The following is a 27711-nucleotide window of genomic DNA, read 5'->3' on the forward strand; positions in this document are numbered from 1 at the left end:
AAGAAAAGGGGAGTGCCCTGTTTCTCCAGGGCTGATTCAGGAAAAAGACTAAGCCCTACCACAAAAGGAAAAAAGCTGAAATGCTGGACCGGTTGCTCCCAGCCCTGCCCGGCAGGAACATTAACCACTGCAATGCTGAAATGCTGCCCTAAGCTCCTGAAATGTATTCAATGCTGCTTCTGCGGAACTCCCCTCCTCCCCTCCCGAGCCTTAAGCTTCCTCCTCTTAAGTTTTCTCCTTCACATGAACTGCAAAATGCTGCCCCAGCCTGGCAGAAAAATGCAGAGCCCCCTGCGTGGGCCCGGCCAGAGCAGAACCTTAAACTTACTCGGCCACCTGAACCCGCAAAAACGCTACCAGGTTTTCAATGCTGCACAAGGGAAGATGAAGCTGCTCTGTGCCTGGCCGCCCAGGCTGGCTCTCCCTTTTCTACCTGCCTCCCCTGGCCCCTGCCTAGCCCTGCCTACCACGCCCCCATTGTGTCCTGCTTCCTTAGCTGAGTCGCAGGCTCTTTACTACTATTAATTCTGCTAATCCGAAGCTCGTACGCTGAAGCAGCCGGTGAACCGCGGCAGTGCTGTGCCTGTGTGTGCACAGGAGGAGGTGTGTGTGCATTGTTGCTTTGATTTTGGAGTTGGGAGTCGAGAGGAGGGCGCAGTCCCGCCGGGCGCCGGTAGATGGCAGTCTCGCCCTCCCCCCCGGGCCGACCCGCTCCCGTGTGTTTTGGGGAATCTTTTTGGAGGGTTAGGTGTAAGGCTCTCTCTTCCCCCTCAGAGCTCAGGCAGCCGCCAGCTTCCTTCTCCTCGGGAGTCAGTGCTCCGGTTCCCATGCTGCTGAGCGGAGCTCCGGCGTCCGCCTCCCGCTCCTCGTCGGCCCCCAGCAGCGTGAAGCAGCCCCAGCAGCAGCCGCCACCACCGCAGCCGAGCCGGGGGCGGGACCCGTGCAGCGCGGCCAGCCCGGGACAGCAATGCGCCGGCAGCATGGCCAGATGGTTCAAAGAGCACCTGGGCTTCAAGAGCGCCAAACCCTGCCCGCCCGAGCCCCCCAAGCCAGACTACCGGCACTGCCAGTCCGGGGGGGGGCTCCCGCACCTGCCCGCCGCCCCCCCCCCCGCCGCAGCAGCAGCAGCCCGACATCCTGGCCGCCTACAAGCGGCAGAAGGAGCGCGACTTCGAGGACCCGTACACGGGGGGCGGCGCCGCGCCCCCCGCCGCCGCTTCTCCCGAGGTCAAGTACGTCTCCCCCAAGCACCGACTCATCAAGGTGGAGGCGCCGGCGGAGAAAGGGAGCCCGAGCCCGGCTGCCGGCGGCGGGGCAGTGCCCGCGCCGGCCCCCTCCTCCTCCTCCTCCTCCGCGGCTGTGCCTGCCGCCGCCGCCCCCCCGGGCACTTCCCCTGCGGCGGCTGCGGCTGCCCCGCAGGGCATCCGATCGCCCAGCTCCCCCTCGCCGGAGGACAGCAAGCAGGACAAAGTAAGTCCCGGCTCACGGGAGAAAGTTAGGGCAGTTTCACAAAGAATCCACGTGACGTCGTTCTCCCGCCGGGCTCACCTCCACGCAGGCGGGCACAGAGAGGCGTGCACCCCCCCCCCCGGGGGGGGAGGTGTGCCGGGGTCAGAGGGCAGAGCTAGGCAGTGCTCCTAACATCTCCTCCCCCCCCCCCCCCCCGGTCTCGTAGGGTGCGGGGAATTTTCGGGGGGGGGGGGGGGCGCTGGGCTGCCGCATGCTTCTCACCCACTTTGCAGGAATTTTTTTTCGGGGGGGGGGGGGGGGGAGCAGGCTCGGCTCGGCTCAGATCTTGTGCTGGAGAGCTTTGCTTTTTTTTTTTCCTCCTCGGATATAAAGCTTTATTCCGAAAGGACTTCTCTTCCCCTCCCCCCTTTTCCCGGAGAAAATGTTGTTTCCGTAAAGCCCCGGTGTATGTTAGGGTCGCGCGGCACTGAAAGCCGTCAGGAAGGGAGGCTGCATGTGCGCCAGGTTTTTGTTGGAAAGCACACGTGATTGTGTAGAGAAAAGGGGAGAGGTGTATGTGCATTCACACGGTAAGAGCACGGGCATTCACGCCGGCAGGTTTCGGTTCATGGGATGCTGGGGCGGACGAGAAACATTGAATGTTAACCAGTAATAAATGCTGCCCTGAGTTACTGGTGCTAACTGGCATCCTCACATCTTCGTTCACCCTTATAGGCACAACTTTATTTCCCATTCCCCCTCCAAATAAGGGTAAAAATGCATCAAAGACGTCCTCTGGTGCGATTGTTTATGGGATGGTTGAAATGTGATATGGGCGCTCTCAGTATTTGCTCGGAATTTGTAAGCCTTTGGTTCAGTAACCATTCTTTAAATGAACATTTGCTTCAGCAGACTTCTCCAAAACATCTCAGCCGTGCCGGTCCCTCCACCTCCCCACTCCTCAGAAAAGGAGGGGCCCAGAAATAATTCCTGGGGCCCGCCCCCCCCCCCCCCCCTCTCCATTGTGCATTCTGTCAGATTTAATAGGGTATTCAATTTTTGCATTGATTTTCATTTTCTATTATCTTAACTTTCGTTAAGCAAAAGTGAGGAAGGGTGAGAGGTGGGGAAGGGGGGAACTGGTGTCAGGTTGCATGTAGGAATTTGTATTCCCATCTACCCAAAATGGAGGAATATCAACAGGGCAGACTGGGTCATTTTAGATCTCAGCTACCATGGTTTACTGCACTGCTAGGTTATTAGTAAAGCTGGAGAAGGAAGGAGGACCTGCAGTTCACTGCTTCTAAGAGAGCATTGAAGGATGACTCCGGTGAGCTCAAATCTCTTCTCCCCTTCTCTCATTGACTTTGTGACATCTTGGACAAGTCCTTTTGCCTCTGCAGTTTCCCTGGCTACATTTATCATCTACCACCTTGGAAAGTTTAGTGCAGTCTGAGACCCCGGAGGCAGATACGTTGTTTCTGCAATATTAAATTGTAAAAGGCAGCCTCCTGTTCAGAAGAAGGAGCCCTCTATAAATCCTAATTAGTTGTTGGATAGTTTTGTAAAGGAAGGTACATTGCATTAACTGTTTCGCCAAGTACGTGTAAGAGACCAGGAAGGCACTCAAGGTTGTCATTTTCCAGTTTGTGCCTTGGATTTGCCGTGGCTCAAACTGACTAACTTTTGGAGCCTTCTTATAATCTGCATTCGGAGGTACATTTGGGTTTCAGCCAGTTGGATTGCTACAGGCTCTTAGCAGTATATGAAAGGGTAGGGGGGGGGGGGGGTCACCTCAACCATATTCTGTTTCTGTGTGCAGAGGTGATTGGTTATGACATTGAAAAGTTACCACTGAGACCACTCTTGTCCTCCCGCGAGCGCCTCACAAAATGTTAAGGATTGTGCGTTTTAGCGTGAGGGGAAAAAGAAATAAGAACAGAACACGCGGCACTGCTTTGTTTTTAACCTTGCGTGTTGTGGCTTTATTAATTTACAAAGCAGATCTTTTGCAGAGGATGAGGGCATCTTGACTGGTTGTCTTTTTTCATCGTCATCCGCAGGTTTTAATCGCCTGGGGCTTCGTGTGCTCAACAAAGGTCATTTCACGGCAGCTGCCAGAAAAGAGTCGGGTTTTTTGCAAATTAAAATAATAAAAGAATCTTGGGAATATTTGTGTTTTGTGTGTGCGGCCAGCTCCCAAGGTTGCCAAATTGAATCATAAAATTTTGCCATTCAGGCCTCGAGTAGAACAGCTCAGTTTTTGCTGTCCTCGTCCAGAAACTGAAACAACATACAAGGCAGCTTATAAATCAGTCCCAGTGAAGCTTGGAGGGCACACGAGACCGCTAGCGACACATGCAAGGCAATAGATAATTTCTGAGGATGGCCTCTGACAGATAAAGCTTAGAAACAACAACCGTGACAGCCTTGATGCTCCCATCTTTGTTGTGTTCAGAGTCTCTAAATCACGAGAAAACCCTTCATGGATTTCTGCTATCTTTGTATGGCCCTGAGCAGCAAGTGATCCAAATTTTAGGATTTACTTTTCTTCCTGGGGTTTTGTTTTTTTTTTTTGATCTGGAAATTCTTAGAAGGCAAAAACTGGATGTGACTAATTTGCCGTGTTCCCATTCTCAACCTGATCGGTCTTGTGGATACGTCCTCCTAGCTAGACCTGCTGAAGACTGTGCCAGTTTACCAGCAGGACAGTAGCAGCTTGTGATTTATCTCATTTATTTTCTGAAGTTTCTCTCCTTGTGATTTGTATTTCTCCAGATAGAGCACTTCTCCAGAGGAGTCTCGAGGGGCCCTGGCGTGCAGATAAACATTAGGCAAGGACACCTAGATGATGAAGCAAGATAAAATACCATTTACTTTGCATAAAGAAGCAGCCAGGCTATGCATCTCCTGCCTGTGTTACAGCACAGGCAGTAGAAAGGCAGTGAAAAAGGCAAGGCAGACAGTGGTAGGCAGACAGGGATCAGCAGTCTGGATCAGAGAGGTTACAGGATGTAAGCAGGCACTGCACAAGCCGCAGTGATGTCTGTAACATGCTGTGCAAGTTCACTGGGCTACATCCCTGCTCCGGAGAGCTTATAGTCTAGATATGACCACATTCTTAGGCTTCCATGGCTACTATCACTGCTACCACTTGGGTAGAGTGTGGCAAACCGAGGGCAAAGGAGAGAAAAGGGGCTTGGCCAAGTTCCCCCATGGAATTGATGTCAGAGCTGGGAATGGAACCCATGAAATTTGATTAGCAGGGGTTTGTTACAATGGCAGCTGAGTTCACCCAGTTTTTGTCCTTTCCGTTTTGCCTTGTTGATTTAGGGCGGGTGCCGCACATATGTTATTCCCCTGAATGAGCAGGAGCTTGTGGCGGGTACAGGCGCCGTGAAACTCTGATCACTGACTTAAAATTCCTACAGCGAGGGCTGATGTTTTATTCCCCTGGCTTTCAAGGCTGCTCAGAGTCCCTTGACTGGGTGGATGCTTGGGGCACCATCCCGGGGGATGTGAGCATTTTGCAGCGCCCGATGGGCAGGCGTGCGGCGCCCGACAGATTTCTGCACGCCGTTCCTGCCGCTGTTTGCGGCAGAGCACTCCGTATTTCACTGCGGTACCTGTTGCATTGGCGAGGGTTGGGTTGGGGGGGGACGACTTATCAATTATATTTCCAGGTGTCTGGATTTCATCCCATCCCTATCACTAAAACTGTATTAAGTGGTCTCTTAGCAGCTGCATGTGTATGTCTGCTCTTCTACTACTGCCTCCTCCTTTTAAAATCAAGGAGGTAATTTTCAAAGGCATTAAATGGCCCCAGCGCACAGGCGCGGCAATCGATTTTATGCAAGTGTTATGCGTGTTCTGCTGGGGCAGGATCGGTACTTATACCCGTACTTTCGATTTTTGCGTAGGTGTGACGTTATGCATGGATACTGTGGGGGAGGGTTTTTTCACGTGCCACCCGTGAATTTTCAAATTTATTCGCATAGATCTGCTTAGAAGCTCTGGTAAAAGTCTGCTGGTAAAAAAAAAAAAAAAGCACCTGTGGGTGCCATTTAAAAATGATCCTATTTGAATTAATTATTTCTTTACACAGGGGGTTTTTAAACCAAAGGAAGATGTAATGCAGTTCATCTGAGAAGGACGACTTCCACCCAACCCACTTGAATACCTAGTGCATCTCAGAACGATGCGCTCTGGGCCAGATTTTAGTGCGGACGCGTGGGCGTAGATTTGTGTGCGCAACCCGGCGCGCACAATTCCGTGCCCGATTTTTATAACCGAGCATGTCATAAAATCCGGGGCCGGCGCGCGCAAGGGGGCGCGCGCTTGTGCACCTTGCGAGCGCCGAGCCCTAGGGGAGCCCCGATGGCTTTCCCTGTTTCCCTCCGCGGCCGCTCAGAGCGGCCTCCGAGGAAACTTTCCTTCCACCCCTCCCCTCCCCACTACCCTTCCCTCCCTTCCCCTACCTAACCCGCCCCCCAGCCCTACCTAAATCTCCCTAACCTTTATTTTTGAAGTCGCGCGCGCCTCTGGGCAGGCGTAGGTTGCGCGCACTGGCTGGCGCGCGATCTCCTGGCACAGCCGCTGTGCCGGAGGCCTCTGTCCCACCCCCGCCTCTTTTACAAAGCCCCGGGGCTTGCGCGCGTCACCGGGCCTATGCAAAATAGGCTCGGTGTGTTGTGGGGCTTTTAAAATCTTCCGCTCTATCTTCTTCTATTAGCGCAGCAGCAGCCGCTGCTGTACTTGCCAGACTGCAGGTTACCTGGGATCTCACAAACAGGTCAATACGGTAAAGTGCGGCCGCGGTTACCCTGCTTCTAACCCGCTTTCTACTCACTTTCCGGCCGCGTTAGTCCAACCCGCGATTCACTATCCCCTTTAACCCATTCTTACCGCCTCTTTAAATCACTGGGTAACCCCTTCCGCCCGCGGCATGTATATGAGATGTAAACGATCGGATTAGCTATTCCCTCCCATACAGTAACGCGCGCCCCGACTAACACTTTTTTAACCTGCAGTTTTGCCGCGCGTTTAACCTGTTAATTTGCCGCCTACCCCTACCCCTGCGTTAGAGGCAGGGGTAAGGGTAGACGGCAAACTTTCCCCCAAAAGGAAACCTAAAAACCTAAAATCCCCTCCTCCCGAAGCGGCTCGACATGTACCAACTTACCTTTTGTTGCTTTTTCAGCCCTTTCAGCCTTCTCTGCCGTGCTCCGGAGGGGGCAGCCGGCGGCGAAAGCGGCTTCCATTGGTCCCCCGCGCAGGTCCCGGTTCTCCTGGCTCTCGATGATGTTCCAGCAGGTACGGTTCCACGGCGCGGTTCAGGCTCTCGGCTCCAATGGCTAGAGCCAGCGAAGCGCCTGACGTAACGGCGCGAGCGAAGCGAAGCGTACTTTCATTGGCTTGAGCGCCCAAATTGACGGGCGCTCAAGCCAATGAAAGCACATAGACGGGCACGCCCGTCTCACAAACAGGTCAGTACATTCCATGTGCTTTCATTGGCTTGAGCGCCCGTCAATTTGGGCGCTCAAGCCAATGAAAGTACGCTTCGCTCGCGCCGTTACGTCAGGCGCTTCGCTGGCTCTAGCCATTGGAGCCGAGAGCCCGAACCGCGCCGTGGAACCGTACCTGCTGGAACATCATCGAGAGCCAGGAGAACCGGGACCTGCGCGGGGGACCAATGGAAGCCGCTTTCGCCGCCGGCTGCCCCCTCCGGAGGACGGCAGAGAAGGCTGAAAGGGCTGAAAAAGCAACAAAAGGTAAGTTGGTACATGTCGTCGAGTCGATTCGGGAGGAGGGGATTTTAGGTTTTCATGGGTTAAAGTTGGGTTCCACTTCCTGGTGCCTGACATTTGAAATGACAGGTACCAGCGCACCCAGGATACTGTATAGGCGCTGTATTAAGCGCCTATACAGTAAAATGGGTTGCGCGGGCCTAACGCTTCACAGACGCTTCTTGGACGCAGCTTGCATTTGCAAGCTATTTAAATACAGTATCGAGCGGTAGGTGAGCAGGACTGTGCGTGCGGCAAACGCAGGTGCGCCCGGCACTAACGCAGCTCTTCCTACCGCTCCTTACTGTATCGGCCCGAAAGTGACACACAGGAAAATAGCTTTTGAACACTGCTGACTGAGTCCAGACATGTGGAATGGGGAACTGGCCCTCTAAGGACTTCAGAACAGAAACTGAAGACATGCCTACCTTAGGAAGGCTCTGGGGAAATTCTTGGGTTTTTTGTATTCAGCTGTGCTGTTAATCTTACATAAGAACATAAGAACATAATCTTACATAAGAACATAAGAAAATGCCACACTGGGTCAGACCAAGGGTCCATCAAGCCCAGCATCCTGTTTCCAACAGTGGCCAATCCAGGTCACAAGTGCCTGGCAAGATCTCAAACAGTAATGCAAATATTTTTAAATGAATATTTGTTAACTAATGTAAACCGATTTGCTATGTTCTCATGAAACATCGGTATATAAAAATTAATAAATAAATAGCAGTGGCTATTCCCCAAGTCTACTTGGTTAATAGTTTTTGGACTATTAATGTTATGGTTGGTGAGTTAGTGGACCCTTGGCCTGAGGCGCGAGTTGTTACAGCCTGTGGAGAGGAGCCCCACAGGTCCGCACCGTCAGGAGGCGAGGTACCGGCACAGCGGGGAGCTCTAGGCAAGCAATGGAGAGGCCCCAGGGACCCGTGGCTAATCCCCGCAGGATGGTGAGTTGTAAGAGGTTCTCCAGAAGGTCGGCCCCAAGGGGGGTTCAGCTGCTGGATGATGGATGTAGGAAGGGACGTAGACCACCCACGGGGTGGGGTAGTCCACTTAGCCCCAGCAGCTGAAGGAGGGAGGAACCTGGAGTGCGAAGATGTTGCCAGAGATGAAATAGAAGCTGACCCGAGGAACGGGGCAGTAGACAGGAAAGCTGGAGTCCAGCTCCGAGGAGCGTACAAAGCCAAGTAGATCTCTTGAGAGGAGCGGGGTAGGCCAGGGGAGCGAGTTCCCGAGGAAGCGCACACTGACCCCCGAGGAGCGGGTGCCAGACAGGTTTCAAGGCTCTGCATCAGGCAAGGTCTCAGGAATCCGCAGGAGCTGAGTTCACTGTGGGGCTTGTTGCCAAGTCTGTTTGCTGGGAGCGATGGTGGAGCTTATCAGTGAGAGGCTGATGACATCATCACGGCGGGACGCCCCCGAGGTTCCCGCCCAAGCAGCTTCATAGGCGGGACCTGTGACGCGCGCGCGCCCCCCTGGGAGGCCCAGCGACGGAGCAGGGAGTGGCGGCGTCCGTGCCGCTGAGGAGAGTCCCACAGAACGCGGCAAAACAAACAGGCCCGCGCAGCGAGCAGCCCCGGGGAGGGCAGAAGAACAGTGCAGGACGTGAGTACTCGCGGTCGCAGCTGTCTGCAACCGACAGGCATAACAATTAACTATTAACTTGTCGAAACCTTTTTTTCTGCTAATTGCCTTAACCACATCCTCCGGGAATGAATTCCAGAGCTTAATTGTGCATTGAGTGAAAAAAGAACTTTCTCTGATTTGTTTTGAATGTGCTACATTACAACTTCATAGGGTCCTCTAGTCTTTCTATTTTTTGAAAGTAAATAACCGATTTACACATTCTGTTCCACTCATTATTTTACAGATACCTATCATATCCCACCTCAGCTAGCTCTCTTGTAAGTTTAACATCCCTAACCCCTTTAGCCTTTCCTCATATGAGAGCTGTTCTATCCTATTAATCATTTTGGTCACCCTTTTCTATATCTTTTCCAATGCAGCTATATATATATTTTTTGAGGTATGGAGACCAGAACTGCACACAGTACTCTAGGTGTGGCCTCACCATGGAGTGATACCGAGGCATTATGACAGTTTCTGTTTTATTTCCCATCGCTTTCCTAATAATTCCTAACATCCTGTTTGCCTTTTTGATGGCCGCCGCACCCTGAGCCAAGGATTTCAAGGTACTGTCCACTGTGACATCCAGATTCTTTCCTGGGTGGTTCATAATATGGACCATAACATCGTGTAACTACAGTTTGGATTACCTTTCCCTGTGTGCATCATTTTGCGCTTGTCCACGTTAAATTTAATCTGCCAATTGGATGTCCAGTCTTCCTGCCTTGCAAGGTCCTCCTGCAATTTTTCGTAATTCACTTGTGATTTAACAACTCAGAATAATTTTGTCTCTGCAAATCTGATCACTTCATTCATTGTTCCCCCTTTTCAGATCATTTATAAATATATTAAAAAGCACCTGTCCCAGTACAAATCCCTGTGGCACTCCACTGTTTACTCTTCTCCACTGAGAAACTAATCATTTAGTCCTCCTCTCTTTTTATTCTTTTGTCTGCTTGGACTGAACAGATTTTGACATTTTTCTGCACTGGGCTTCTGATTTTCTGTTCCAGGTGTGAAAATACAGTGGTTATGCTATTATTTGGTATGTATTTCCTGATTATCACTCTTGCTCTTTTCTTACCTATAACCGTTTACTTTTGTTGTTGTGTTTTTTTTTATGTTGCATTGCCTTTGGATGAGTGTCTTCTCGATCCTTTGACAGCAGAGCAGAATAGCAGTACCTCGCTACTTAAGGATTTATGTAGCATGATACATAATGATAAGCCATGCGATTGAAGTTCAGGGCTCGATGCGCATGATTTTGGGTTCAGATGCTTCAGGGGGATGCAGTGAGGAGAAACAAGTCTAGCCGGGCCTATCCATTTAGTGAGAGCTGTACATCTGTCTTATCTGTGAGGGTCACATGTTACCTTCAAAAATGAATCTTCCCTAGTGGACCTGTGTCACAGTTAGAAATCCGAGCTGTGTAGAGAGGTTCGATGTGCAGCTTTTGTCTTTTACGATGCTTTTGATTGGGAGAAAGAAGTAAGCCCCAGTCAGAGTAGATCTGGTTGGCATGCTAACTCCTGCGTCCTGGGCGTTGACTGTGTGCAGACATGAGACTGCCAATGACAGGCATGATATGCTGTGGGATCTGGACTCGTACAGCCTGTGTTTGTGTTATGTTTAAAGGTGTTGTGAAAGCAGCCTGCTTCTTGGAAATCTGTCTGAGTTAAACATTATTATGCAATTATTATGCAAAAAGCTGTGCCCAGAATTCACCAGGCACAGCCTTGCTACAGAATGTTTCTCCTTGATGCCGGAAGACCTCTGGGAAAGATTGTTTGCTTGAGTCAATATACACCACCACCTTGGCAAGGCTAGGAGCAAGGGCCAATTCCACTGCTGCTAACACTTTGCATGCTGGGTCTGCTTTAGCAGATCACCTGTGCTAATAGCTCAGAGGTCCAATGGAAAGTCCTTGGGGCTAGTTCAGTGTGCTCTTGGGCGAGTGAAGCTAGTTGAATATTTGCTCAATGACAAAGCAAAAATAGCCATCTCTGAATGCCAGTGCATTTGAGCACAGGTTGGTCCAAAGAAGGCAAGAGAGGGTAAATCAGTGTTGGGCATTCAGCAGTGGGATCCAAAAACCAAAGGTTTGGAAAGAAAAACGTAGTTTGTCTAGTTTGTGCTGTTCAAAATGTGGTTTATTAGGTTAACAGACATCAACTTGCATCTTAGAAATAAGATTGGCGGTCCCCCGACACGGGCTGTATATATCGGGAAAGTGCATCGGGAGGGACCAGTTCTAGAGTCAAGAATAAATATATAATGAAAGGACAGGCAAAGGCAAAACAAAATACTCATAATATAAAAATGAAACACAATAAAGGTAAAAACAAAACAAGTAAACTTCAAACCATGGTGAAATCTGAATCATTTATACAATCCAAAAACAGCAGACTCGCCTAAACTGTAAACTTTCAGGTAGAGAGCAGCAGATGTAAAGGAACTTCCGGGAAAGAGCACCAAACTGACAGATCACGTGATCACAGAGGATATCCTAGAGGGGCGTGGCTACACTCTCAGACATCAGAGGAAGGCGTGAAAGAGAGTTATGTAGGCAAGAACAGTGTTCATACATTTTGGATGCAGACCATATGAGAGGTTTTGCCAACATAAAAAAGTGGGCAAGGACACTGAATGATGCAAACAGCACCCAAGGAGGAGCAATCTGCTGAAAAATGAAAAGGTGTTTGCAAAGAAAGGTGCGTGAAGGTAGAGACAAGCAAAAAAGTGCACGCGTTGCACCTCCCGCAGCAGACGTGGCCATGTGGGGTAGTACAAGTTAACTCGGGGACACGATATTCTGAAGAAACCAACACATCCTGCAGATTGCCTCCACGGCGAAATGCAAAACGAATCCCGCTGTTGGAAAAAAAAGGCAAGGGTCAGAGTCATTGCCAGTTCCTGTGCATGATAGTGCAAATAAACCACGATGCAGGAGGTGGTCAAAGCAGACACCCTAACCTGCGTCCTGCGTTTTACTCCTTCATTGACTCTAGAATTGGTCCCTCCCGCAACACAGCCCGTGTCAGGGGACCGCCATTCTTATTTCTCGGATGCAAGTTGATGTGCGTTAACCCTAATAAACTTCACGTTTTGAACAGCATAAACTGAACAAACTACATTTTTGTCACCAAACCTTCCGTATTTGCCTCCTCGACTGGCTTGGTTATTCTACCTTATTAATCTGCCTTTCAGCAGTGGGTGCCAGCACCTTGTCTGCAGCAGTGCTACAATGCCGTGTTTGGGTGCAAAAAGGCCGGGGCAAGCTATCATCGCTGCACACTTGCCCCGGGGGGCCAGGCGGAGTCCTAGATGAAGGGTTCTCATTTCTGGTTTGTGGGAACCCCCTCTACAAGTCAGCTGTAGAGGAAAGCCAGAATATGCTGATTGCCCCAGTTCATAGATCAAATGTATGGAAATGTCCCTCAGGAGCAATTTTCCTGGATAACAGATTTGCTTGGGGGTTCTTTGTGAACCGAAATTGATCAGCAGCACTGCCCTAGATATTTTTAAATTGGCTGCTCAGGTTTGAGTAGGTGTAGCACATAACCCGCAGTGTAAGTTAGCTGCGTTTTTGGAGATTTTTCTTTTCAGTTACTCGTTATCGATAACTTCTCATTCTCTTTTCATTTTGGCACAAAGTTAGATGTTTGTTCCCTTGATGTAATGTTCTGTTTGCACTGGCATAAGTGCCTGCTGCTGCCAACAGCTTGTCTTTGCCACAGGAGTATGCAAGGGGAAAAACCATCCCCCTTTTTTTTTATGTTAAGATTTATTCTTGTTTTAGTTTTTAACACACTTTTTTTTAGTGTTTGCTAAGGCAATTTTAGTGTGCACTACAACCATTTAATACACATGAAATAGATCTAATGCATGCAAAATGGTTTCAGCATGCGTTGGCTTTAATGCGCAGTAAACTAAACAAAAGAAGTGACAGCACATCCCCCAATTTTCAGATCTTCTCTTCTGAAATCTGCCGGTCTAAGATGTGTTCTGCATTGGGGAGCATTGATCTGGTGGGGGAAGTTACTAGCGACCAGGAGCCTGCCTAAGCATTGATGCACAGCGTACACACAGGGGGCTGTCTGTGCTCCACATGTTTAAAGAGCACTGTTCAAGTGGATGACTGCTTTATGAAAGGAAAACCACTTTCTGAAGCTTGAGAGGGCTGGCACACTGTCTTCTTAAGCCCCCTGTAGCCCTCACTCATCAGGCCCGGATGCTTTGAAGATATCACTAGTCAATTACAGTTCTGACGCGTTGCTTATTAGAAGTGCTGTAGGAATGAGGTGAAAATTCAGCAAAGCTAAGGGCAGCAGAAAACCTTTGTGATGTTAAATAGCCGTACTGGTGACCAGTGAAAAGTTTCTTCTGATAGATTTAGGCTGCCCAGACAGACTAATCTGATTTCGGCCGGCTCTGCATCTCTACCATTAGGAGTGGCTGCTGAATGTATCCTTTTCCTACTAGAATGACTTCCTGCACCTGTTTGATGGCGCAGAAAACTAGGAGGTCCACATTCAAACGATTTATGTGGATTAAAGTGGTTTTTATCAGGATAAATACGATTCTTCAAATATCCTCCCTCCCCCCTTCTTTTGTCCAGGTAACTTTGTCTGCACCAAACGTTTGTGCGGATGGAGTTACATAGCAATAAATGATGACGGATAAAGACCAAAATGGTCATGAGCCTCTTACGCGGGACCATATCAGAAGCTTTGCTGAAATCCAAGCAAATCAAATCGAGTGCTCTTCCTTGATCTAATGCTGTAGTCACCTAATAATAAAAAAAAAAATCAATCCCAGTCTTTTGACATGAACTTTCCCTGGTGAAACCATGTTGCCTCAGGTCCAGTAACCCACCAGACTATAGCTAGTTCACTATCCTTTCCTGCAGCAGAGTCGCCATTGATTTTCCTACCACAGAGGTGAGGCGAGCTGGTCTTTAGTTTCCGGCCTCCTCTCCGCTACCAGGTTTCTGAAGCCGGATCGCCACCACCCTTCTCCGGTCTGGCGGCACCGCTCCCGTCTCCAGGGATCTGTGGAACAGGTCCTTCAGCAGACTTGCCAGCACTTTTCTGAGCTCCTTAGTATTCTGGGGATGTATTTCTTCTGGCCCCATGGCCTTGCACACTTTCCTTTCTGTTTTTTTGTTTTTCTAGTTCCTTCCATCTAAATGGGGCTGTGTCTATCCTCACTCCTGTCCATCCTCTTGCCAACCAGCAAGCCAGTCTGCATAAATGGCAGTAGGACAGTTAACTTTATCCATCTATTTTAGAGGAATTTCTCCGGATATCTGGGTAAAATTATAGGGATAACGTGCTTGCTTGGTAAGGTTTTGGAATATGGTCCTCTAGGTATAGTAAAATCAGTTTGATGGAATTGGATGTGCATGTTTACTGGCTTGTCAAATACCAGAAGCTTGTTGCAAGGGGCATTAGGAAAATCATTAGCATGCTACTTACTGAGCGCATCTTGGCCAAGACACTAGGCTTTGTTGCCTCAGACTGTACAGATACATGGTGCTGAGGGCACATTTTAAATTTAGTGTATGGCATATTCTTGCATTGGCAGAGATATATGTACTATAATGATCCAAAGACAACGACAAACCTTTTCCATAGGAAAAAAATCAGCAGAACCAGGGGTCACGATTTGAAGCTCCAGGGAGGAAGATTCAGAACCAATGTCAGGAAGTATTTCTTCACGGAGAGGGTGGTGGATGCCTGGAATGCCCTTCCGGAGGAAGTGGTGAAGACCAGAACTGTGAAGGACTTCAAAGGGGCGTGGGATAAACACTGTGGATCCATAAAATCAAGAGGCCGTCAATAAAGAGTGGGTGGCTAGCCAGAATGACGGCTACTGCCTGGAGACAATACCCTTATTCAATAAACATACACATGGTTACTGTGACTCCAATATCGCTCTAAGCTACAACAGCAAGAGGAAATGTGGAAAAAAGGATTTGCACTCACAAAGTGGGGAGTAGCTGGCTTGTTACAGCGGTTACTACCCCAAACCAAATAAGCCTGATACTTCACTTTCAATGCATATCCAGCATAGCTCTCTGCTTCAACGGCAGGGGAGAAGAAAAACTGATACTTCACGCATATCCAGCATAGCTCCCTGCTTCAACGGCAGGGGAGAAGAAAACCTGATACTTCACGCATATCCAGCATAGCTCTCTGCTTCAACGGCAGGGGAGAAGAAAAACTGATACTTCACGCATATCCAGCATAGCTCTCTGCTTCAACGGCAGGGGAGAAGAAAAACTGATACTTCACGCATATCCAGCATAGCTCTCTGCTTCAACGGCAGGGGAGAAGAAAAACTGATACTTCACGCATATCCAGCATAGCTCTCTGCTTCAACAGCAGGGGAGAAGAAAAAAGGATTCGCACTCACAAAGCGGGGAGTAGCTGGCTTGTTACGGCGGTTACTACCCCAAACCAAATAAGCCTGATACTTCACTTTCAATGCATATCCTGCTTCAACGGCAGGGGAGAAGAAAAACTGATACTTCACGCATATCCAGCATAGCTCTCTGCTTCAACGGCAGGGGAGAAGAAAAACTGATACTACAAGCATATCCAGCATAGCTCCCTGCTTCAACAGCAGGGGAGAAGAAAAACAACCAATAAGGGCTGAACAACACAGTCTGGGTAAAACAAATAAGCATGGGTGTAGCTTGCTTATTGCGGCGGTTACTTCCCCTACTACCCATAACTAATCAAGCTTGATATTTCACTTGGTTGCAGCTCCATCACTGCTCTCTACATTAATGGTGGGGGTGGAAGGGAAATAGAACCAAAGAGCTAAGAGAAACAGATAAGTATGAGAAAAAAATGTGAAGCTTGCTGGGCAGACTGGATGGGCCGTTTGGTCTTCTTCTGCCGTCATTTCTATGTTTCTATGTTTCTATACTAATCGGAGACAGAGGATATGGGCTAATGACAATTTATTCCACTTGCTACAGACAGACATTTGCCCTCTGAGATCAGAGCCGCCTTGTCTGGATTGGTCTATCAAGACTCAAGGAAAGGAAATTAATGAGTACATTTAAATTTCACATTTTAGCACATCTCTGCTCCTTTATACTGTGCCTTTTGGTGTTGGTTTTACTACATTATTGCCTGTGCTTGTGGAAATATATTCATATACACATGAGGAAATTGCATATTTAGATTTTTGACAATTTTTCTATTCAGTTATTCGGTATCTATAATCACCCAGCTTGTTCTGTTTTCCAGTTTGCATTTTGCACTAGAAAGTGTATTGGGTGTTCTAGGTCACTTTCAAATATTTGCAGTGCTGCCTTTTTATAGGTAGGGTTATTGCTGTTAAAGAGTTCTGGGCGTTAGTGCTGTTTTAGTTTAGCAAGTTTGCTATATAAGTTCTGAGAAACATTTTTGCAAGGTTTTATGTTTCACAATATACCTGGTAAAGGAGGGAGTTTTTTGTTATTTTTTTTTAATGGTATTGTTTATCTTAATTATCATTGTATTTATTGTGTTTTGTTTTTTTTTAAATATTGATTGCATTGTAATTATAAGTTTATAAGGTAGATTTTATATTTTAAGTTTATCTAACTGTAGCCTGCTTTGTGGTTATAAGGAAAAGATGCCTGATCCAAATACATCTAAAATAAATCCATTCTGATTTTCTGGGTACAAGAAGGATTGGGGGAGAGAGGAGAGAGCAAATGCCAGCATTGGGCCCCCAGTTGCTATAGACCCACAATATGCCACTGGTGCCGTGGTAAACTGGTTGAGAAACATTGCTTTTAAACCACATGGCAAGCACAGAGAAACCCTTAGAGAGCAGACTTTCTTGCAGGTTCTGTGTACTGGGATGGCCCAGGAGTCCAGATCAGCACTCTTTCGTCATTAACCTTATCAGTCCTGGATGCCATGATTGCACCGTATATAAACTGAAAGGGCACCTCCCTATAGAAAGCTGAAATGACACATTATCGCTAGTTACGTGTGTGCTACCAGGTTCGGCAAGTGAGAGAGCAGTGCAAATGTTGGAAGGTGATTGGTTGTGTTGAGTGTCTGTGGCTGACAGATGAGCGAGCAAGACAGAAGATGGAAAATACACAGCCCGATTACGGGAGATTAGCTACTTTTGTCAGTCCTTCCGAAGGAAGGTATCTGATAAGCTACCATAAGTCACAGGAGTGTAATGAAAAAGGAGAGAGATTGATGCTCAGATTTTTCATTTGGCTTAATGTTGTTTTAATTGGTGCATGTATGTAGACGGGCTCCAGTATACGTGCAGGTCATCGATGGACTTTGGCCACTGTTTGTTCTGTATTACTCAGGTCCGGTAGCAGTGTCCAGGCTGCTCCTCCACAGAGGGTCCGACTTCGTTTTCAGTGTAACAAAAGATGTGGATTATGGGTATCCGATGGATGGGGATTCTGTTTGACCTTTATAAAATCAATTGTGTAATATATATGGGCTTGAACTTTTAGATGAAGAAAGTGTGAAACAATTCTTAGCTCCTGTACTTGGGAATGGTTAATTGCGTTTTGGAGCAGAAGATATTTGCTGAATTCTGACCCATTGGCTAGGTAAGGGGAAGGTAATCTGACCATCCTCGGGTGACTGCAGGTGCCTTGGGTAGAGCAAAAGCAAGAGGAAGGAGTAGGTGGAGACCGGGACGAGGGAGCCTCGGGTTCCTGCAATCATCTCAGTTTCTTGGCAGAGATTAGAAAGCTGACGTTGGGCAGAAGTTACATTACAGCAGTACTATACAGTTGGCAGTGAAGTGAGGATCCTGGGGAACACAGAGAAGTTTTAATCTCTGGTTATTTGCCCAATGGTCAAAAAGACTTTGAGGTACTTAATTTCACATTCGAAGAATCCTTTATATGATTTCTTGTCTCTTGTAGTTCTGGCTTGGGGCTTGAAGAGGCATGCAGCATGGGTTTTTTTTTAGGTTTTTTTTCACTGCAAGAGAAAGGTCCGAGTGTATATATGCTGGGATCGTTCATACATCTGCATTTTTTTTTGTTTGTTTTGACCTAGCTGTTTCCTTCTCCTCCTTTGGGTCTCCAGCTCGATCAGAACCAGGGCTGTGATCTGGTGCCCTAAGTACCCGGGAATTGTTTTCCTCAGATGTACCTAGTGACGGTCCTAGACCGGGGCCATGTAACAGGGCTTCTGGAACCCTGCAGTCAGGGGCTCTGAATATGGCCACTAGGTGTCACTCTTGCGTGATGACCATGACTTTCTCCCTTCCCCCTTTTTCCCACCCCCTAACACCCAACAGTTTAAAAATGTTCACAAAACTCTTAAGTAAGACCCAGGCCAGCGGTCATGTTGGCTATAGTGCGGAGTTTCCTGCTCCGTGGAGGATGAAAACAGTGTATAACTCAGTTCCTTTGAGTATTTTTCCAGACGAAGTACTTGCAATGAGAAGGAAATGGCAGTAGCTTGCAGCAAGCCTCTTAACTGTAAATGTGCCCAGAAGTTGCCAGCAGATGCATTCCTCTTCCCCATGTGCCCGGTTCCTCTCAGGAGCAATAGCCTCTGAGCGTTGAAGCTTCTATGGCTGGCGCATGTCCTTGGCAGTGTGGATGGGAAGACGGGAGGAACCAGGTGGTCAGTGCTGTTCTAGTTAGCTGTGTCGGTTCTGGAGTAAACGTGAGGATCTCTCTCTCTCTGGAGCCCAGTTCTGGACTTGGTGGTTCAGATGCGATGACTGACCTTAAGCAGTCCCCGCAACTTTCTTTCATTTTGAGCTGTGTGACCAATGGCTGCTGACTCTCCTTTTGGTTTGTAGAGCACCTTGGCATGTGACTTTTGCATAAAGGGTACTGGGGAGAACCATTTTATTTGAAACCTTTTTGTTCATTCCTTCTTTCTTTCTTTTATTTCTTAACTTCAGAGAAGCGGTCTGAGGGGAGAGGCAGATGGAGCAGCTACAGACTTCCCGGCCACTTCTGCCTGCCAAGTTTTATTTTTAAATCTATGCTGTCCTGGGAGGTGGCCTGACCCTTAATGGCGAAGTAATACGTTTCCAGAGAAACCCGCTCTTAGGTTTTGCTTTTTTCTTCAAAGAGAGGCAATTTAGGTGCCCCTCCCCCAGCACCTGCAGCATTTATCCTGCGATTTCACCTCTGCCCCCTGCAGACTCGGTGGTTTATGCAGAAGCTGTCAGCCTGTCACCTTCTTTGTGCAGGTTGCTGTGTTATCTTTTTTGCTGCCACCGCGTATCATCCAGGCTGGATTCAGCTGCTGCCTTTAATGCATCAAGCACAGGTTGCGCAGCTAGCACGGCGATGCATATTCATGAATGTGCTTGGGGGGGGAGAACATGTTCTCAGTTCATTACCAGTGGGTGTGCCCCTCATCCCGCTATGAGCTGCAGTCAAAAAGTTGACAGCCTGCATCGCTGAATAGCTTTAAGTCAGCATTACATGATTAACTCGGCAATAAATATCTCTTTGTAAAGGCTTTACCCAGTTTGTGCTCCACTTGTTCTGCTTTTTTTTTTTTATGGCGCACATGATTAAAATCTTGCAAAAAAAAAACCCTGTGGACTTCTACAAGGATCTGCTGTCATTTTACGAGGAGTTGCCTGCAGGTTGCTGGCAGCTGCTCTTAGCTTTCCACGGAAATGTGCAGCTCCTTAGCCGTTTGACTGTACCCCTAAACAGGTGCCCATTGTGCTAGCATTGTACAGGACTTGAACACCTGCCTGCAGAAATTGCCCAATTCTGCAGTTTTGTTTCTGTGCTGGAGACCACCAGATGACCGAGTCTTTTGGATCATTGAGGATCAGGCCATATTATTCAGAATTGCAAAAGGCTCTGCGTTCCTTTCCAATCAGCCGAGCCATCCGTTCCCCCATGTGCAGGACTTGATCGCATTCTTTTGGCAATAATCCAAGCCACATTGACTTATTTCTGCTTGGCAAAGATAACTGCGAGTGTAATAGGCAGCATTCTCCCATTTCTCATTTCTGTCATAGGACCAGCCTTCTGGGAATTAATTGTCCACTTAACTTCAGTCATCTTCTTATTGGAAGGATTCTTTGTTTCTGTTGTTGCGATTTCCGCTACGTTATCGATTTAGGTAGTTACATAATGCTGTTCTGTTTGTAAACCTACATTATAAATGTTATCTTTGGAGAGCAGTTGGAGAGTTTTCTGCTGTACCAAAGGGACTAAGAAGAGAAACGGTGTACAGTTCTGATATCTAGACTGGCATACAGGTACTGCTTTTGTATCGAGTTGATTCAATGTGCCTTTCACACGTTAATGCCTCCCCTTTGCTTAAAGTGATTCATAGGGGAGTTGGGGGCATGCCTATGTGATATTGTAACTGGGTCGGCATTTTTCCGTGCTTGACGTTCATTTCATGCCCTGTGTCCACCCACTATGCATCACACTTCCAACCAATTAACTTTGGGAGGGAGGGAGGGGGGGAATCTGTTCCCAGTTCATACTGTTCCAGTCCCTTCCCCTTTTACTGTGGTTTTTCAAAGGAAGGGGAGGGAAAGGGACTTTAGTGGGGAGAGAATATCTAAAAGACATTGAGCGTGGATATAGCAATGACATGCTGTCAATTTCTCATCAAGGCAAACTCGCCAACTCTGCTCCACTTTGCGAGAGATGCTTCGTTTTCATAAAATCAATTTAACAAGGGGCTCCTGAGAGCTCCCTCCAGCACAAAACCTGACAATATACAATTTATTTAATAAATGGGTTGGCAGACAGAAATGAATTGGCTATGTAAAAGGTTTGCTGCAGCAGAATTTGATTATAAGAAACAGGAAATTTAAATATTTTCTTGCATTCCTCTTGAAACTAATACCCAGGTTCATTGGGCGCCCCCTAATCTTAGTATTTTCGGACAGGTTATACAGCTTCTTGCTTGTGATTTCATCTTTTCTGCTCATGATCTTGTAGTCCTCCATCAACCTTTCTTCAGATGAGAGATGTCCCCAGTCCTCTCTCAGTTCTGGTTGCCCTTCCCTATACCTTCCCCCACTCCGTCACATCCCTTTTTGAGATGGGGGTGACCAAAACTGCACGCAGTACTCCAGGTGTGGTCACTCCAGAGCTCTATAAAATGGCATGATTATATCCTTAGACTTGTCGAGGATGCCTTTCCAAATTACCCCTAACATCCGGTTGACTTCTTTTTGGCTGCTGCACATTATATTGATGGTTTCAGCATGTAGTCCACAGTCATTCCAAGGACCCATCTCTTGATAGCAATTTCCCAGCATGGACTCCAGGAGTTGTGGTCTGGTAGTTTTTAGAAACCCCCCACCCAACGTGCAGCTCTTTGCCCTTGCCTATATTCCATTTGCCTCTTGGATGCCTGAGTTTCCAGTCTTTCTAGATTCTCCTGCAGTTTTACGCAATCAAGTTGTTGTTTGCTATGGTTTCCAAGTCACTTGAGGTGATTGAACCAGAAGAAGCAGGTGTGGCTTGACCACAGGCGGGGGAGATGGGATTCCAGCTTCCATTGAGAACCTGCGCGCCTCGTGCTACAATCCAGTTTTATCAGTCAGAAGGGAAGACTCAACCATCTCTTAGGGTGCGGCTTCCTGTCCTAAGGCTAGTAAACCAGCAAGAGCAATCTCGCCTCTTTGCATAACACACAATAGCAAAAAGTGCAGTCCCTATCGTTTCAAACGTAGGATGGCTAGTGCAAAATGTTTTCGGACAAAGCTGGAATGTTAGTTTTCTGGCTCATTGTGAAGTCTGTCATGCTCCCAGCAGTGTAGTGTCTAGCCATTATCGTTATTGGCCAAGAGAAAGTGTACCTGGTTCCTTTCTTGTCAGAATGATGCCAGCAGTGCCTTTTCAGACATTTCTAGCTCAAAAGAACCTTTTTGGTTTCAATACTCCAGCAGGTAGTTTGTCTTGTGTGAATAAGTATTTGTGGAGGTGATTGGAAGCACTTTTATGAACTGCAAAGCAGTCTTCTGGCCTCTTGCTTCCCCAGTTGAATAAACAAGCTTCTTTTGCTTCCAGCTGTTAAACATACAGACCAGTCAGGGCTGGCCCCAGAGACCGGTAGCAGTAGCATTGCTGCCATGTGGGAGAGCTGAGCTTAGCACCCTGACTCCTGCTCCTAGGCTGAGCTGTCCGGGTTCCAGCTGCTTCCTTGTGAGTTGAGTTTCCCCAGTTTGTTTCAGTTGTCTGTAAACTTTAGTTGTAGTTATTTTCAAAGAGTTCAGTGCTGTTTGCGAACACTGCACGCAGACAGTGTATTGGATAACTGAACGTTCTGGCCAGCTAACGGGGAAATATCTCTGCTGTGGGTGGAGAGAGAGAGGGAGGGGAATTCTCTATCAGCTCACTTATTGACAGAGGACTTGCTCTGAACTTTGGCTTGACGTTTCATGTCAGGGACATAGCATTTTTCCAGCACTCAGTGCCGAGTACAGCCACAAACCTTAAGTCTGATAAGAACATAAGAAATTGCCATGCTGGGTCAGACCAAGGGTCCATCAAGCCCAGCATCCTGTTTCCAACAGAGGCCAAACCAGTCCACAAGAACCTGGCAATTACCCAAACACTAAGAAGATCCCATGCCACTGATGCAATTAATAGCAGTGGCTATTCCCTAAGTAAACTTGATTAATAGCCGTTAATGGATTTCTTCTCTAAGAACTTATCCAAACCTTTTTTGAACCCAGCTACACTAACTGCACTAACCACATCCTCTGGCAACAAATTCCAGAGCTTTATTGTGTGTTGAGTGAAAAAGAATTTTCTCCGATTAGTCTTAAATGTGCTACTTGCTAACTTCATGGAATGCCCCTAGTCCTTCTATTATTCGAAAGTGTAAATAACCGATTCACATCTACTCGTTCAAGACCTCTCATGATCTTAAAGACCTCTAGCATATCCCCCCTCAGCCGTCTCTTCTCCAAGTTGAACAGCCCTAACCTCTTCAGCCTTTCCTCATAAGGGAGCTGTTCCATCCCCTTTATCATTTTGGACGCCCTTCTCTGTGCCTTCTCCATCACAACTATATCTTTTTTGAGATGCGGCGACCAGAATTGTACACAGTATTCAAGGTGCGGTCTCACCATGGAGCGATATAGAGGCATTATGACATTTTCCGTTTTATTCACCATTCCCTTTCTAATAATTCCTAACATTCTGTTTGCTTTTTTGACTGCTGCAGCACACTGAGCCGACGATTTTAAAGTATTATCCACTATGATGCCTAGATCTTTTTCCTGGGTGGTAGCTCCTAATATGGAACCCAACATTGTGTAACTACAGCAAGGGTTATTTGTCCCTAAATGCATCACCTTGCACTTGCCCACATTGGTTTAATGCCGTAGCAGCAGTTTAAATCGGCTGTTTTATTTTTCCTAAGTGCGTTCAGCTTCCCTTCCACAGGTGCATAGCGTGAAGTGGCAACTGAAATTATTTCCATATTTCTGTAAATTTGTCTGTGTAGTAAGCCTTTTCTTGTAATTTTATTTTATTTATTTAAAAGTATTTGTGGCCCAAGCCCTTCAGAGTTCAGGGTGGGGAACAAGTTTAAACATACATAATAAAACACAAAAAAGACAAAACATCTTGATAGAACAACATTCATCTCCCATAATTCAATCAACAGGGGAAACAATGGGGGAGGGGGAATATATCCCACGAGTGACAGGGATTGGAGGGAGATGATATTATACATCTTTCATTTTTAGGGGTCAAAACAGGTCTCTAGGTGGATCCATAACATCACACTTGTATATAAAAAAAATGTGAAGCTCAGCACAGTGACATCAGCCTACAGGTGGGCATAACCAGTTACGTCATGAAGACCTTCTGTGGAAGAGCAAATCCCACCACTGGTGCTGTTGAGTGGGTGGAAGAAGACGAACACTATGACTACCATCAGGAAATTGCAAGGTAGAAGCTTGCTGGGCAGACTAGATGGACCATTTTGGTCTTTTTCTGCCGTCATTACTATGTTACTGTATGAAATGCAGCCATGGCTGTCAATAAGTCCCATGGGAAAGGTAGAGAAGGCTGCATCAATTTTATAGGGGAGATTGCGAGGGTTTGCAAAGGCGGTAGGTTAAGCGTTAGATGGAAAGGCTTCTGTGAACAAATGTCTTTGGTGCTGCTGAGTGAAGGCAGAGTAAACGGAAGAGTTTTAGAGCACTGGACCTATAACAGAGAGAGCCCTTTCTCGAGCTGTTGCTAACTTTGCCTGACGGGAGGATCTCAGTCTGAGTTGGAGTGTCAAGCTAATCCAGGGGGAGCTAACCTAGTAGGCTATGGATTAGTACGGCCAGTTTATATTGTATCTGCCATCAAATGGGCAGCCAATGGAGTGACTGCAGGATTGGTGGTTAAATGCCCTGGTTCTGGCAAGCATACGGGCTGCAGCGTTTTGGACTAATTGTAGGGGATGGATTGTGAATCGAGGAAGGCCTTGGTATAGGCAATTGCAATAAGCCAAACTGGAGAAAATCAAGGTCTAAATATCTTTTTTTTTAAAAGATTTTTTGAAAGCAAACCCCTACCCCCCCTCCAGAATGTGTGGAACTGAAGTCAAGGCTTCCGATTGCCTCTCTTTGAATAATCTGTTAAGAAACTGAACACATTTAAACCAGATTTGGGATTGGATGGATACCAATAAGGTAGAACAACCCCTCCCCCCAAAAACCTCCAAACTCCTGACACATTTTGAGTTAAAAAATAAAGACATCTGTACATTTTGCTCTTCCTCAAACTAATTTTTGATGAGACGCTGCTGCCCCCCCGAGCTCTGAGGCTTGTATCTTAGGTGTAACTTTGGACTCTGAATTGCCTACCCAGTCTTGTATCACCTGAAGTCTGAATTTCCTTTGTTCAGTTGTTTGTAGTTCACAATCTTTGTATTTCTCCTGAGAAGATTTAGTGATGCAAACGCATGCATTAACCACGGCTCCTCTCGATTATTGCTGTTCTTGCTGTCCAGGGCTAAAAAAGATGCAAATGACCTAGACTCCAGCTTGCGTTTTACTCAGTTTGAAAGTAAGAGATGTCTCCTGCCTTAAGAAGCCTCTGTAGGCATCCGATTACCTGTAGAGCCCCCAATTAAAGATTCCTTCCTTAAGTTTTAGGTATTGAGAGCTTCTTTCATTACCTTAGAGCGGGGCTTCCAAAGCCAGTCGGGTTTTCAGGATATCCACAATGAATATGCATGAGATAAATTTGCATACCATGGGGGCTCAGTGTATGCAAATTTATCCCGTGCATATTCATTGTGGATATCCTGAAAACCTGACCGGCTGTGGGGTCCCCAGGACAGGTTTGGGAGGCCCCGCCTTACAGCGTTTTGAACTATATACACTAAAGAGGTATTTTTCTGTACACTGGTCTTATCCGAGGTCAAATCAGTGGAGAGAGAGAGAGCGAGCCTTTTTCTGTACTGGGCCCTCAAGGATTGATTGCTGGGTTATTTACCTGGAATTTAGAACTTGCGCAAAACCTGATTTTTTTTTTAATGCAGCGTGGAATTCTGCAGTCATGCATAGTTTAGTTTTAAATTCAGCTTTTAATTTGGCATATTCTTAAGTCTTCAGTAAGATTTTTATGTTTCTGGTTTTATTCTAGCAACTTTTAAGTTTTTTCATTTTGCTGGCATGAATTTATTTTAACTTAAGATGCTATTGTTTACTAATTTCCTTTAGGTTATTTGATTTGATAATTTGTCAACTTTATTGTCCTATTTTTGTGTTTTGATTGACTTTTCTATGAATATCTTCATTAACTGACTGGATAAACTGTTTTACAGGCAGTCTATTTAATTCAATTAATAATAATGAGTGTTGGCTACTAGTTTTCATGCTTTTTTGTTTGACATGTTTTGATTTTACTTGTTTAAATGTGGTTGGTGGGGGTTGAAGTTTAATTTTGTTGTTTGTAGTTTATATTTGTTTTTCATTCCTTGTATTTTTGTTGAATCTTTTTTACTTTGATTGGATGGGCGGAGTTAGACATGTCTATATGTGTACGTTATTTTACTAGAAGTTTCTGTAATTCATGCAGCAGGCCTAATGAGCTCATGAAGGGCTACCTCGTTGTGCTGGGGGCTCGTGCTGCAGCTTTGTTTCCAGAGCTTGCAAGGGTCAGTGCATTGATTTGGGTGGGTACCAGTTATAGCTTCCTTTTTTCATGGAAAAATAACTGCAGTGGTGACTTCTTTTAGGTATCCAGGAAGTGTTATTTTTCCTGCCCAGAAGTGTGGTCATTGAGAGCTTGCGATGAAATTTACATTGTTGATATACTCTTTCTCCCCCACTGTTCAAGCAGTGAAATCTCCTGTCCAGAACTTAGATTTGTAATATCTATTTACATTTGTGCAATAATCTCGCCAATCTCCATTTCCTGGTGTGAAGTGTTCTTTTTTGTAACTGGACTGTGGAAGTGATGTGAAGTTACAACCTTCGTTTAAGGGATCCTTCGGTTAGTGAAGCTTGTGCTGTCATCTGACTGGTTCACGGTATTGTGAAGAGTTGTAGCTACTTTGCAAGGCAGCAGAATTCCCTGATGCATCGAGTTCCTTAATTGGGTTCCCCTGTCGTGCTGTGCCAGGATTATCTGTCTAGGAGGACAATACTAAGCAAGAAAGAAATACTTTGACGTTGTGGGCCATACACAGGTTTGCATCCATTTCTGTATCTGCGTTCGAGTACTCTGTTTCCAGACTAGACTAGTATGGAAAAATTCAAAAGAGAATTTGTTGGAACTGCAAACTAGTTTCTGATTACAAGCCCAAAGTGAAAAGTGAGGTCGGGGGTGGGGTAAAGGAAAAGCACTGTATGCACATGTAGGTGTGTGCTTAATAAAATTTGGTAGGCATGTAACTGGGCAAATACATTAACCTCACAGTCCTCTGAAGTAGTGATCATGGTATGCAGCAAGTCATCTTGGAGCACCTGGATGTGCTCAGCTCTCACCGGGTAATGTCTCCAGATGGCTTAATTTTGAACATACCTTGACAGGGATGAACCTCATTTGTAAGCCATAAGAACATAAGAAATTGCCATGCTGGGTCAGACCAAGGGTCCATCAAGCCCAGCATCCTGTTTCCAACAGAGGCCAAACCAGGCCACAAGAACCTGGCAATTACCCAAACACTAAGAAGATCCCATGCTACTGATGCAATTAATAGCAGTGACTATTCCCTAAGTAAACTTGATTAATAGCCGTTAATGGACTTCTCCTCCAAGTACTTATCCAAACCTTTTTTGAACCCAGCTACACTAACTGCACTAACCACATCCTCTGGCAACAAATTCTAGAGCTTTATTGTGTGTTGAGTGAAAAAGAATTTTCTCCGATTAGTCTTAAATGTGCTATTTGCTAACTTCATGGAATGCCCCCTAGTCCTTCTATTATTCGAAAGTGTAAATAACCGAGTCACATCTACTCGTTCAAGACCTCTCATGATCTTAAAGACCTCTATCATATTCCCCCTCAGCCGTCTCTTCTCCCAGGGTAATGTTGAGCCTGGTCTCTGCCTCTTTAATTTACTGCTAATGCCCTTCTTTAATACCTCTATTGTGCCACGGAGAGCCTCATATGTACAGGCTGTGCATGTTGGCTCCTGCACAGGTGTAAAGTTCAGGGTGCATGGAGTGGAGGAGGACTGGGAGGCTCCGTAAACCAGCGGCTGCCGCCTCTCCTCCTCCTGCAGTGCTTGCGTTTTTATGTTTTGGATTCTGCTGTTGGTGTGGAGGGTCTGGTGGTGAGGGACCCACTGATGTGTGTGTGGAGTGTGTGGTAACTGGCAGTGATAGTTGTGAAAAAGAATATGAGCCTGGGCTGTGAAGACGTTAACAAGGATGAAAAAGGAGTTCCTGT

At 46.8% G+C, this 27711-nt stretch overlaps 1 protein-coding gene across 1 annotated transcript in view; it reads left to right on the forward strand.

The window, feature by feature from the left end:
- Positions 1-745: 745 nt before the first annotated feature.
- Positions 746-27711, forward strand: part of LOC115075401 (SH2 domain-containing adapter protein B-like) — a 328971-nt gene continuing 302005 nt past the window's right edge. The window contains 2 exon segments of the mRNA XM_029575746.1: positions 746-1123; positions 1125-1470. Of these exon segments, the coding sequence (XP_029431606.1) occupies positions 828-1123; positions 1125-1470 (642 nt within the window). The 5' untranslated portion in view covers positions 746-827.

This window comes from Rhinatrema bivittatum, chromosome 13, assembly GCF_901001135.1.
Source record: "Rhinatrema bivittatum chromosome 13, aRhiBiv1.1, whole genome shotgun sequence".
NCBI lineage: Eukaryota > Metazoa > Chordata > Amphibia > Gymnophiona > Rhinatrematidae > Rhinatrema > Rhinatrema bivittatum.